The sequence below is a fragment of the Ochotona princeps genome, chromosome 4 (assembly GCF_030435755.1).
Source record: "Ochotona princeps isolate mOchPri1 chromosome 4, mOchPri1.hap1, whole genome shotgun sequence".
Lineage (NCBI taxonomy): Eukaryota > Metazoa > Chordata > Mammalia > Lagomorpha > Ochotonidae > Ochotona > Ochotona princeps.
In genome coordinates this window covers 70,165,641-70,180,013 of record NC_080835.1, presented here as the reverse complement: position 1 = coordinate 70,180,013, position 14,373 = coordinate 70,165,641, and the positions used below count along the sequence as shown (strand labels likewise).

At 43.7% G+C, this 14,373-nt stretch overlaps 1 protein-coding gene across 3 annotated transcripts in view; it reads right to left on the bottom strand.

The window, feature by feature from the left end:
• AMOTL1 (angiomotin like 1) overlaps nucleotides 1-14,373 on the bottom strand; it is a 107,626-nt gene that overhangs the window by 80,898 nt on the left and 12,355 nt on the right. Inside the window, exon 1 of one of the 3 annotated variants that reach the window (XM_058663742.1) lies at nucleotides 5,190-5,301. The exons of the other annotated variants lie outside the window; for them this stretch is intronic. Coding sequence (XP_058519725.1) covers nucleotides 5,190-5,241 — 52 coding nt within the window. The 5' untranslated portion in view covers nucleotides 5,242-5,301. Of the gene's footprint in view, nucleotides 1-5,189; nucleotides 5,302-14,373 lie in introns of those variants that run through there. 3 annotated transcript variants of the gene reach the window in all.

Genomic DNA, 14,373 nt, shown 5'->3' with positions numbered 1-14,373 from the left:
GGGCCTAGTAGGGTCACTTGGAAGACTGACCTGGTGGGTCATGTGATGCACACATGAGTCAGGGCTGGATTTTGGTCAGGTTGAACAGGGTTGCTTCACCTGTTGACACCTGTGTGGGCTGGTTCTGAAGAGGGTGGACTGGGAAGGGCCAGGCCAAACCAAAGCACACTGGAATGTGTGGGAGCTGGGATGAGGTGTGGGTTATGCAGGGCTACACTAGGCTATCACACCTGACTGGCTTGCATGAAAGTCAGGGAAGGAGACAGGCTGGGCAGAGCTAGGCTGCAGTACTCACCAGTGAGAGTTGGGACTTGGGGCAGGATGGGCCAAAAGTGTCTGCAGCATCTGATGGCACAGGCCAGACTGGGTGATGGGTTATGCCAAACTGGGTCAAAGCAACCATTGGCACATGAAAGATCTGTGACTGGGAGCGAGCTTGATTGGGAGCTAAGGCGATGTGCCAGCTGGGCTGCAGTTCCCACTGGTGAGTCAAAGAGCTGGAATGGGGGAGGCTAACAGGGCTGGACATGACTGCTGTATCCCTAGGCAAGGGTGTGGACTGTGTCTGGGGTGTGCCAGACTGGGCTAGGCTCCAGCACCCGCTAGTGCTCACAAGAGTTGGTGTAGGACTGGCTGGGCTAAGTCTTTGTACCCGCTGAACCATGCGAGCAGGGTCTCATGGTGGGTCAGACATGGCTGGGCTGTAGCACCCAACAGTAAGAGCTGGAATGGGTGTGGGCCAATTGGGGAAGGTCACTGTTCCTGCCAAGACAGGAGGTGGGTCAAGTCAGCCTGGGTCAAGGACCTACCAGTATATCCAAGATCTGCCACTGGAGGTGACCTGATATGATAGAGGAGCTTAGGGTACTCCTCTGTCAGGACGCAGTCCCTGCAGGTGAGTGCAAGAACCAAGGCTGGGAGCAACCCAGACCAAACCAGGTTACAGTACCTGCCAGTATATTTGTGACTCAGAACTGGGGGCAGGCCAGACTGGGCCAGTTCATAGTACTCACTGGCAGATGTGAGAACCACATTGGGGTGCAAGACGAGCCAGGTTGGGCCACAATGCTAGTGAGTTCACATTAGGACTAGGACTGGGAACTAACTGGGCTGGCTAGGCTGCAGCACCTATCAGCATGAACTGGAACTGGGGGCAAGCCAGGCCAAGCCAGGTTGCAGCACCCACTGGTGGATGCTGAAGTGAGGAAAGCCATGCCAGTCTGGGTTGCAGCTCCCACCAGCACAGGTAAGATCTGGGATGGGGGGGCGGGAGCAAGCTCTGCTACTGATGAGCGTGAGAGCTGGGGCTGGAGGTAGACCAGGTTGCGCAGGGCTACAACATCCACTGGTCTGTATATGAGTTAGGTCAGGGTTTTGCCACAACATCAGCTGGCAAGTGCCGGGACTGGGGGCAAATCCTGTCAGACTAGAGCAGAGAACCACCAGCAAAGCACAAGATCCAGGGATGGGAGTGGGCCCAGTAGGGAAACTGTGGGCACCTCTTTGATGGGTTGCAACTTCTGCTGGTGAGTATGAGAACCAGAGGTCAGAGCAGGCATAGCCGGGGGTGGTACCCTCTGGCATGATTGTGGGCTGCATAGTGGGGTCAGTTGGACTGAGCTAGGCTCCAATGTTCTTTGATGTGTATGAGAGGGATGTGGGACAGACTGGACCAGTCTGCTGCACATACTGGTATGCACAGTAACTAGGGATAAGGGTGGGCCTTGTGGGGATTTTGGGGGTCATTCAGATTGGGCTGCAGTTCCCTCTGGTGTGTGTGAGGGTAGAGTGTGTGGTGAGCAGGGTTGGGGCTGGGCCGCATCATCTATTTGTTTGTGTATGAATGAGATGGTGCTGTGAACAGAGCTGACCAGGTGACTACAACCACTAGTATGTGTACAGGCTGATGCAAGTGATGGATTGAGCCAGATCCTATCCAGGCTGAAACACATGAGTCAGGTCTGGGGTCACCTCTGGCGAAGTTTCTTTGAGGACCTCCCCCTCTGCCAACTGGATCACTGGACTCAGAATTCGATGGGGAAAATCACAAGTTATGTGGTCTGACTGAAAAGTACCTGTGTCAGAACTGGGTCTTCATGATTGCAGAGGCCTATGTAGTAGACAGTACACCCAGATGCTCACGGAGGACATGACGACCAGTTTATTGAAGCCTGCAAAGGACATCTAGTACTACGAAGGGCAGAACAAATAGGACGGCTCTCCAAGACAAGTATCCGGGCAAATCAAGCTTCTATCTCAGGCTATGTCAGCCAACGGACTTTGGAATAATTTCCTCAACCTTGGACCAATGACATCAACAGCATCTCAGAACCATCAAAATCACTTAAGCAGCATTCTTGAAACATGCTCAACAATGGGGACCCTGGGATGACACTGGGTGACCTTCCTCCATTCCTGGGTACTAACGTGGTTGGATTGCTGCGAGTGGCTCTCTCCCCTTCTCTCTTCATATTCTCCGGACACCAGAAGAACAACGGAGACTAGAGACAGTTGTCTCAATCACTTTCTTCCATTCTTCCACCCTCCCCACCCTAACTGGTGGTCTGCCTGGACAGGTATCCCTCTCAACTATGTAAACATTGTCAAAAATAAAATAAATCCATTATTTTTTATAAAAAGATTCAATTTGGACACAAAATAGTGAATACCACTACTTCCAAGAGGTCGTGGGAGTGGGAGGAAGTAGAGAGAATTTGGATAAAGTATATTGTGTTATAGATGTATCACAGGAATACATTCTTAGTTTATAAGGGAAGAAGTTATGAACAGAGCAGACTATAGCTCATAGTAAGTAACCTTGTAGACTGTATATATACAGTGTGTATATGAAACAAACTTCAAGCTTCCAAACATGAAGTATGTCAAAGAAAGGAAATCGCTGACTATGCTGCTTTGATCAGTACACATATTGAAACCACACAGCAACTCATAAATAAGTGCAATTAATGTCGCTTAAAATTTTTTTAAAATAAATCCTGGAGGTTATTAAACTCCCGCCATGGTAACACATGCACAACAGGGAATCTCTTGTCCTGAAACTGCGCACCCAACATGCCACTCCCTTGCACAACATTATCACTTGAGCTGTCATGTCAAGGTCAACTTTGGTTTGGTCTTAAAGGCTGTCTATCTAATCAGGCCCTTTCTTTGACTGTCAACAAACTTGCCAGTTCCCTCAGCAGCCCCTAAACATCACCTCATTCTCCAAGCATATCCTCTGGCTTCATACGCTTCCATCCCCAGCTGCTTAAACTTCATTCCAGAAAGTCTTCTACAGTTTGTGTCCTCTGGAATCCCTCCCAAAGCCCTCATCACAAGCAATGGCCTCCCTACCCTCAGGTGCCACAGTAATTGTGAGCTGAGACACACAAAACTCACACCCAGAATGTCACCTGCCTGCTATTTCCTAGTAGTTATTTACTATAGGCTGCTGTTACTGTCCTGGGGAAGTTACCAGATCTATGAAGACTTGGCACCACACTGTGTGCCTGCTAATGTCTGGAAATCACATAAAAGTGCATGCTCATTTCTTACCTGCTGACTGGTAGAGAGAATATGGCATTATTCTCTGGAATGACCTCACTACCAAGGATTTAAAGAAAGGTCAAAGCCTGCACTTTAAAGTTCCCTAAGACAAGGAGCACTTACTCTTGCCTTTACAAGCCTGGTGCTTGGAAGTTAGCAGGCCGGAGACCCACTCCACAAAGACACCAACTGCAAAACAACTCCCAGAAGATACTACAGTGTGGATGTGCAAACTATTCTGCTGGCAACATGTAATCCAAAACCTCCGAATACACATAAAAACAGTTTCACTGCCTAGAATAGCCTCCCACAGCTCTGTAACAGTTTAACCACAGCAACAAACAATTCTGTGGCTTCTACCTTTCCTTTCAAAGGGAAAAAGAATTTTCTGAGTGTGCCAGCAGCCTCAAGAGCGTAATGTAAGCAAGCAGGCCTACGATCCTGGCAGAACTTGAGGTTTTTCTGGGAAGTGGAATACTTTGCTCAGGGAGACAGATGTCTTGGAAACAACATTTAGAAGGGGCCCAGAGATCCCAGGACCAATACCTAGAAAATGAGAGTTAGCCTGTGCATGAGTCCTCATATGAGATCAAGCCAGTTCAACAGGGTTAGCCAGATATTGCCCAGGCACTTGAGCCCTGAGTGAAGCATAGAAGGGCCACACAGTCTACTCTAGAACATCTGTACGGATGTTTATGTTTTTAAAAAAAGTAACAGGACTCTCCACCCCTAAACCAACGCACCCACTGGAATATGCCTGCTCTTTTCTCCAAGGAACCATTATTTGAAACCCAAGATTTGGGGTGAAAGCAGAGGTAGACACTTCAAGACTCCCAACTCCAACACGGCAGAATCTTCCAAATGAACAACAACCTTCAATTCTAATTCCTGGACCAACCAATGTATTCCAGAAAACTGTGAAATCAATAAATCAATATCTATTTAATTTAGATTCTCTCAAAGTGGAATGTGTGATGAATAATTTTCAACTTGTCTAAGGTTTAACTTTGATAATGGTTACTTAGAAATATCTTAGTGATATTATCAGTGTAAGCTAAAATGCAAAGTCTATGCTTAACCTTTAAAATAACAACTTAGGAGCTAAAAATACAAAGAAATGAATAAGATGGTCCTTAGCCTTAGCATATTATGATTTGATTTCCAAAGAGCAACATGCCAATAACTACCCAAATTTCAGTGTGAACTAAGTGCTCTGTTAATGGAGCATATGCTTTGAAGATTCAGAAGTAACTCATGACTACCTGTTAGCTAAGGCAAGTGATGGGGAGGTGTAACACCAAGGGGCATGAGACACGTGAGTCAAGCCATGTTAAAATATGGATGCTAGTGCACTGTGTCTGCTGGGGGCGGGGGCGGGCGGTGGGAGAGGGAGTGAGTGAAGACGAAACACAGGCCTCAGTTGTCAAAGTGCTTCCTTTCTTTGGAAAAGAGAGTCCCGGGTAGCTTGGCTATACCAGTGGACCCAGAATTCAGGATATACGAGTTGTTTTTTTTTTTGATAAACAGAGAGGTTTTAAAAATAGCATTAATTCATAATTTTCCCAATACTACAGAACTAGAAATAACTTAATTAGGTGATTCAACTCCCAGATACTACTTAGCACACTCTGCCAATGACTCACTTAACCAAATCCTTATAGTAGTAGGGAACTCTGACGTCACTGTGCAAGTCATGGGAGCAAAGGCAAAGGGTCCCCTCCAGGCCCAGCAAGTAAGACAACCTAGGCTCAGTTGCCTGGAGGTTGACTGAATTTTGAGGAAATGACATGAAGAGAAAAGAATGTTGACAAATTACACTATACATGGCAGTACCAACAGCAGAAGCCCAGGAGCACAAGAGGTTTCCATGGCGACCTCATCCAAAGAACTTAAGTAGTGTAACCCTGGCTGGGTTCTTGGTACATCTTAACATAGGTTCTTGCTCACTTTCCGAGCCTTCCCACTGATTCGTGAGCCCTCACATACACTCTCCCTGCATTTCTCTTTTGCTTAAATTAGCCAATGTTACTATGTATTGCTTACAACCAAGAATCTAATGGGTTTTTATTAAAAAAAAAATAATTGTCATGACCCTCATTCTACCATACGATTGATTCTGTTTGCACCTTACGTATTACATGATTTAGCATTATGTGCCTTAAGTAACAATAACTTCTCTAGAATGAGTTAAGATAATAAAAATCTATTGCCCCAATCCTTGGCACAAAACCCTAGAGATATAGCCTGTGGTTCCCCCAAAGTTGTCTTCATCTGGGAAGGTCTTTCTTACCCTAGGAATCAAGGAAACTCACTCTGACACTCACTGAGTGCTAAGATATATATCCTAGCTATTCAAAAGTCTTTTGAAGCTCTGCTCTGGTATCACCCCTCCACACACACACAAACAACACACAGGGAGTCATTGATCTATCCTCCCACATGTTTCTATGCCATTCTGTGGCATTCTGTGAACACTGATGCCATTACATGCTAAGCTGGCTACATCTTCAGTTTATTTTATTCACTCTCTGCTTCAATCACAAGTTTAAGCATCAGGGGCTATTTCTTATCACAGTTTTTCCTCTGCAGTTATGACTAGCAGAAACAAGGTCAAATCAAATATGTATGTTAGTGAATCAGGAGCCATCTGCACATCCGTAAAGTGCCTAAAAGCTTCTAATACATTTGGGTACTAAATACATATATTACTAATAATATGTATTAAAATACAAGTACAGGGCAGGCATTGTGGCTCAGTAAGATAAACCACCACTTACAATGCCAGGGTCCAATACTGAAGGGCCAGTCTGAGAGCCAACTGCTCCACTCCTGATACAGCTTCCTGCTAATGCACCTGAGAAAATAACAGATGATTCCCCAAGTACTTGTTCCCCTGCCACCCATGTGGGAGACACAGATGGAATTCCTGACTCCTGACTTTAGTTGGTCTAGACATTATTGTCCCAGGAACCGCAGGAGTGGGTGAGGAGGGGGGTGGTAGGGAAAACCTGTAAACAGAAGATAAACCCCTCTCAACCTCTCCCCTCTCCCTGCTTTTCAAATAAATAAATAAAATATATATTTTTTAAAAGGGTAATTTTCAAACAACTAGTTTTGCACATATTCTAAATGTTATAGAACTCAGTTCAAAGTTACATCTGTCTTGGGATGGGGTGTTTTTTCAAACAACTCAGGAGACCAAGGAGACCAGAGTTGCTGGGGAAAGAACGGGAAAAAAGAGAAAGATCCTAGTACTGAAATGAGTTCATTACAAGAGTATTCAAATTAAGTTCCCCAAAGAGCTGTGCTTTGAGGCTAAAGTGACAACGGCACAGGGATTCTGAGGCTAGGCACAATCTCACACTTAAAGCTCCCGAGCAGGCAGGCCCTTCCTGTGGGACTCTCCTGTGCTCAGCCTGCCTTCCCAGCTCTCCCCTCACTCACAACATGACACCGGAACACAGGGCATATACTGTGAACATTATTCACAACAGAAATAATTTACAAAGAGAAAGTGATTTTAAAATCTTGGGATGTGATGTACAGCCCAGTGGCAAGCTAAAGGTCTTGGCTCAAATCATACATGGGAACTTATAATGGCCATTTTATGATTGTGTGTTTGATGAAAGTAGCTGGACGCTATAGAGATTCTTTTCCCCGGGTATATTTTCATTTCAAAAACCTTGAACTTAATCATTGCTGAAATAATCTCGCACCACGTCCTGTTTGTTTATAACTAAGAAGTATCTAAGGTTCATGAACATGTTCTTGAGGGTGGCGCTGGTACACCCCAGGGTCTCCTGAGAGAGGAAAAGTAAATGACACCATTCCAGTGAGTTGATACCACTAGATGCATACAGTAAGTAGTTAAAATATTGGGGGCAGGGCCCGGCGGCGTGGCCTAGCAGCTAAAGTCCTCCCCTTGAACACCCCGGGATCCCATATGGGTGCTGGTTCTAATCCCGGAAGCTCTACTTCCCATCCAGCTCCCTGCTTGTGGCCTGGGAAAGCAGTCGAAGACGGCCCAAAGCCTTGGGACCCTGCGCCTGCGTGTGAGACCTGGAAGAGATTCCTGGTTCCCGGCTTTGGATCAGCGGTCACTTGGGGAGTGAATCATCGGACGGATCTTCCTCTCTGACTCACCTCCTCTCTGTATATCTGACTTTGTAATAAAATAAATAAATATTCAAAAAAAATATTGGGGGCAAAATAAAACAGCATGTAAAGCTTTAAAATATCACCACCACCACCCCTGACATAAAACGACTGCCCACATCACTACACTCCCAGGAGCTGCCTACTACGAAGGCAGGGGAGCAGCCCCGACACTTCCTGCAGGCCATAGGATTCCCACAGATCCTAGTTGTGTGTGTAGCTGCAGCTGGCCTCCATCAGGCAGCTGCATCCCACAGGGGCGAGAGCTCTCTCGAAACACACAAGAATTTTTCGAATCACACTCACCTAGCTCATAAATCAGCATGTGCACACTAACCAACTGCATAATTTAAAACAACCAGTACTCCCCTCCCGCAACACTCCTGTACTAAAAGAGTGCAGCTACAGATACTGAAAGCATTAGTAAAGGGATGTCGTATAACTATAGTTAATGATCACCACCCTACTCCCATTTTGTTGACAGAAACACCGAGGTTACATGATGCCCACAGTCATGAAACTAGCCAGTAGCACAGTCCCTTCAGTAGCAAAGCTCTTTCTACTGTACACCTCTGCCCCCAAACACTACAATACACAAATAAACTCTTTTCCCATCTAAGTTCTTCCTTTACAATTAGGGGGATGTTAAGGAAAAGATCCAATTAGATACAGAAAAAAAGTCCTGGGAAAATTTCCCTCCCTGCCTGGATAAGACACAGAAGGATCCAGAACTATTTTATAAAAGCCTAGGGAAAAATGACACACCTTCCCTGCAAACCAGCAGAACAGCTGTACAATCAGTGAGAACACCCTTCCTCAGTCCTTCCTTCTGGCCGGTTTCTCGATGGGTTGACAGTGAGTGCCAAGCCTGCAGCATGTCAGAACCACTTGCAGAGTTTGCTGAAACAGCACTTCTGGTTTCCCACATCAGACCTCTAACACAGGGGCAAGTGCAGGCCAGCAGTGAATGCCTCGGACTATCCTTGCCAGTGCATGTCAAGGCAGTCCAGGCTTGGAAGCATGACCTTTCTTCCACACAAGCTCTTACATAAACAGCACATGCATTACTGGAAAGCTGTGGTCAACTGAGATTTTTTAAATCAGTCATGCTTTAAGTACAAAATGAGTTGGACTGAATAAATTCAAATAATAATGAATAAGTAAAAGAGATTTAATTCTTTCTAAAACTAACCTATCTCCATTAACTCCTTCAGCAAAGTTGTATAATTCTTCATGTCTTATGTTATGCTGAACAAACTTATATTTGAAGCTAAACTGTATAATAACTAACCTGAACAAGTGGGTAGGCTGTGGCTAATTTCAGTTATAATCAAACACTATTATAAAAATACAGCAACAAGCTGATGACCAAAAAAAAAAATACATCTAACTCAACAACATGATGTAGTAAAACCTGTGAAAATGGCTAGCATAATATATACAAATGACTGGTGAATCTGAAACAAAATTTCTTGATTGAGTATGACAATTCTTGTGGAGTTGCTATAAAAATTTAAGTGAGTTAATGCAAATCAACTACACACAACTGGTTGTAGCATCCAAAGAGTCTATGTAATTACAATGACGAAAAAAATAACAACAGTCAACAAGACCTGAAACGAATAGTGTCTCAGGTAATCCTGGCATTCCTAATAGAATTTTTGCACCTGAACCAGAACAGGAATGATACGTCCTGGGTCACAGCTCCTGACCACAGGGCTGAGGAGCAAAGTCAGTGCTTACAGTATCAAAGCATTCCAGGACATATAAATGACAGTTTAAAGTACCTAACCACTTGGGGGTTTCTTTCTTTCTGTCTCTCTCTTTCTCTCTCTCTTAAACATTTCTTTTTTCTTTTCTGTTTCTTTCTTAAACATTTATATATTTATATTTGGAAGGGAGATTTACAGACAGGAGAGAGAAAGACCTTGAACTTCCATCCACTAGTTCACTCTTCAAACGGCTGGCATGGCCCAAGCAGAGATGAACCAAAGCTTAGAACCAAGAGCTTCTGGGTCTCACACGTGGGTCCAAGATCCTAAGGACTTGGCCTATTCTCTGTTGCTTTCTCGGGTCATTAGCAGGGAGTCAGATCAGAAGTAGAGCAACTGGGATACAAATTGGTGCCCATGTGGGATGTCATCACTTGTAGGTGGAAGATCAGCCTATTAAACCAAAAATGCCAACCCCTACTTTGGGGTTTCTTATAACTCCAGCGAGTTATCAAGGATTGTGAGTTCTGTGAATTTGATTAACAACAAAAGGCGGTGTTTTTTACTAATTTGTTTTTCCATTCATTCATTCCAGAAATATACAAGATACTGAGCACCTGCCATGAACAAGATAGGGCTAAGTAGGGAACCCAAATCTGATGGTCTAGTGAGAAACTGATGTATAAGCAAACAATGGCCAACAGCTCAGCAATTCCATGAACAGGCAAGTTCAAGAGCAGTGAGCTGGGACGTCAGTGTCCACATCATCTCAGAGCACACATACAGGATCTAGAACGGACCTGAGGAGCACACCCACCTCTTTCTCCTCTTCAGTCCTTTAGTTTGATATCATGGATAGCCCAGTAATAGCATCTGTTAAGAATGATAGAACTTCTCCCTAGGTCTAGAAGAATGAACACACACACACACATACTCAAATTCCATGTACAGCACCACGGAGTTCACTACAAACTCAAGTTCCAGAGCCCGGCATTTAGCTGCTACGATGATGAGAGGGAAGAAAACACGCTGCACAACAGAATCTCCTGGAAGCAAATCAGCTAGAAGCCTCGGGAAGAGGGAAAGGAGGGAATCAAGCGCCTTTTGTTCTGAGCGAGTCCCATGAATTCAGTCCTCCTAAGAACTGTGAAAGTATTATCTCCATTTCCCAGATTAGGAAACTGAGAATAACTCACCTGAGTTCACATAAATATTAACAGGCAAACTGTGATTCAAGTGCTGCTGGTCTGGTTCCAAAGTTAATGGTTTTTACTACTGTACCAACAGAGCTATGGCTTCAGGACCCCTAAAATTCTTAAACATCACTGAGAACTCAATGAGCTTTCAGTTGGTGTGGGTCACGCCTGTCAATACCTGAAGTGTTAGAAGTTAAAACTGGAAAGTATTAAAGTGTCTGTTCATTCATTTTAAATAACATTATACTCATTTTATACCCATATTTTATGAAAAATAACTCATTCAATAAAGCAAAAAAAAAAGCAGTTTTAAAAAGCAGCCTTGCTTTATAATTTGGCAAGTTTCTGTAGTGTCTGGCTTAATAGAAGACAGCTGGATTCCCATGTCTGCTTTGGTTTTCAATCCGTTGCTGCATAATTTTTGGCTGAAGTGGATGAAGAAAATCTGGCCTCATACAAATATGTAATTGGCAAAAGTAGTAGTATTTTAACAAGCTTTCCAGATCATTGTGATTATTTTTGAAACAACACCAAAAATCAACAAGTGAAACCATAGCACAGGTCTTTTCACTAACGTTCATCTACGTCATATTACAATAAAAACCGTTGGCCTATTTATCACTCAGTAGAGGCCTTCATAACAAACATAAGATTTTATAATCTCATATAAGGGTACTTTCAAAAGTTTTTAGAAATTGGAGAAAAATTATTTTGGAAGAGAAGAGAATAAAGGAAAAGAAAAGAAGATGAAGTCCAAGCCTGGAGCAAAGGCTCAATTGGCCGATCCTCCACCTCCAAGTGCCAGCATCCCATATGGGCACCAGTTTGTGTCCAGCTGCTCCACTTTCTATTCAGCTCTCTGCTGGTGGTCTGGGAAAGCAGTAGAGGATACCCCAAAGTTTTGAGATCCTGTACCCATGTGGGAGACCAGGAGGCTCCAGGCTTCTGGTTTCAGATAGGCTCAGCTCCTATCACTGTAGCCATTTGTAGAGTGAATCAGTGGATGAAAGATCATTCTCTCTGCTTCTTCTTCTCTCTGTAAATCTGCCTTTCCAAAATAAATAAATAAATCTTTTTGTTTAAAGGTTGAAATCCATGTATAAAATGAAGTCTTCAAAAAAGGTTATGGAAAATGCACTGTACAAAAAACACGTGTGGACTGCACATTTCTAGCACTAAAATACATTTACATGTAAAATATATGTAAAAATAGGTCTCTCTCTTTTTTTCTCATTCAAGTGGAAGATAGACAGGAGGACAGAGTTGTTATCTGTTGGTTTACTTTTCAAACATCAAAAATGGCCAGCACTGCACCAGAACAAAATTGGAACCTGTTGAACAGAACTCAGACACCCTCACAGATGGCAGTGACCCCGCCCAGCTACTTGCATCCCATGGCTGCCTCCCACAGTCTTCATCAGTCGAAAGCTCGAGTCAGGAGCCACCGCCGGGACCCAAACCCTGGCACTCCAGTGTGAGATGTGGGTGCTGATCGGCACCTTAGCTTCTAAGCTAAATTTCCACTCCCCTAAATTTATCCTTTAATTTGATTTTTTTCACAAAATTTTTTTAAGATTTTATTTTATTTTATTACAAAGTCAAATATACAGAGAGGAGGAGAGACAGAGAGGAAGATCTTTCGTCCAATGTTTCACTCCCCAAGTGAGCCGCAACGGCTGGTGCTGCGCTGATCCGATGCCGGGAACCAGGAACCTCCTCCGGGTCTCCCACTGGGTGCGGGGTCCCAAAGCTTTGGGCTGTCCTCGACTGCTTTCCCAGGCCACAAGCAGGGAGCTGGATGGGAAGTGGAAATGCCGGGATTAGAACTGGCGCCCATATGGGATCCCGTGGCTTTCAAGGCGAGGACTTTAGCTGCTAGGCCATGCCGCCGGGCCCTTTTCACAAATTTTTAAAAGCACTCTAGTTCAGGGGCCTGCAGCAATGGTCTAATGGCTAAATCTTTACCTTATAAGCACTGGGATCCCATATGGGCACTGGTTCACATCCTGGCTGCTCCACTTTCTATCCAGCTCCCTGCTTGTGGCCTGGGAAGGCAGCAGAGGATGGCCCAAAGCCTTGGGACCCTGCACCCGCATGGGAGATTTGGAAAAGCTCCTGGCTCTTGGCTTCAGACTGGCTCAGCTTGGGCCATTCCAACCACTTGGGGAGTGACCCAATAGACAAAAGATCTTTCTCCCTGTCTCCCCTCTCTGTAAATCTGCCTTTCCAATAAAAATAAAGAAATCTTTAAAAAAAGTTAAGAAGAGAATGGCTCAGTAAATTATGCATCCATTTCATATAGTGAAATAGTTCAAATAAATAATATATATCTAATCACATTTCTTAACATACTGTGGATTTTAATCATCAGAAAAGTCTTACCTTTGGGAAGCCATCAAATTCATGGTGGCAGATACAAGTTGCCCTGAATTTGGTAATCCAGTTTTCAAATGAAAGCTTAGATTCTATCATCAGCAACAGTCACTTGTTTTTCTTAAAATGTTGAATTCTATTTATAAATTTTTGAGAAAATATCTATCAAATTTCCAAGTCAGAGTAGCCAGTTTGTCAGTTGCTCTTTAAGTAAATGTGGTTTCTCATGAAAAAACGCAGTTAGTTTAATATTTATCTCATGTCTCAATCACACAAATGGTTTTCCCTGGTTTGTGGCAGAAGTGCTTTGTGTATACTGCCCATTTAATCACACAGGATGATAAAAATATATACTCAAGGTTTGAGAGTTAATATTATTAATCTGTGCTGCTTCAACTAGAATGTCCTTATGTGAAATTTTGTTTTCTTGTGTGTCAGAAATACACTGGATACTAGCACAGCATCTTCCTGATTCTTGCGAACACTCCAGCAGATAGACCCATCATTTCCTTTACATTATCAGTGCAAATGTCAATGCAGTGAGAAAGGTTGCCAGGACCAACAAACTTCCAAAAGTTCATGAAGAGTGGAATTAAAAGGTAAGATTATTTTGGAGCACAAGAATTTTGAAATCCATGCATAGCATTTTCATAAATGTGTTTTGCGTTAACTGCTTAAAGAACCCCTATAGATCTTAATGTATTATAAAAAATAGCTTTTAGGTCCCAAAGAGCACCCCCACACTCCCACCCCAAGGTTCCACAGACAGCAATTTGAGAACCAATTCAACATCACACAGCCTCTACCTTTGGGAAAGTCCAAAAGATTGTGAGACTTAATGAGAATTTGAAGATGAAAATGCTGAAATTCATTTATAGCAGATTGATTTATCTCACTGCCCATGTGAAAGAAGATGCCTACAGTCCCGGGAAAACAATGAAGCCTAAAGACAGATAGAGAAGCTCTTTGACGTCAAGCAGGGCTTAAACTCTGCCAGAGGAACGGCCCCTGTTGATAAAAGAAAATGCACTGGAACAGGGACAGCCACCCACCCAGAAACCACCTGCACATGAATGCACCTTTCTACCCGTGAGGAATTTCACAAGGAAAAAAAAAATGCTCCATGAGGTTCTTCCAGAAGGCAGGGAGGAAAGAAATGTAATAACTTGCCAAGCAGGCAGTCAGTCTATTCTCAGACAAAGGGAAAGATGTTAACACATGAAGACTGAAAAGAAAAGAGAAAGATACTATCAAGTCAGAAGACCAGAGTTTAGAAAGCTCTAAGAAATAAAAAAAAGATACAGAAGAAAATGTCTACTAAATGACAGGCAAAGCTGTATCATGTTTTGGTTTGCTTTGACAAACCAGTGTTAAGAATCCTGGGTTTTTAA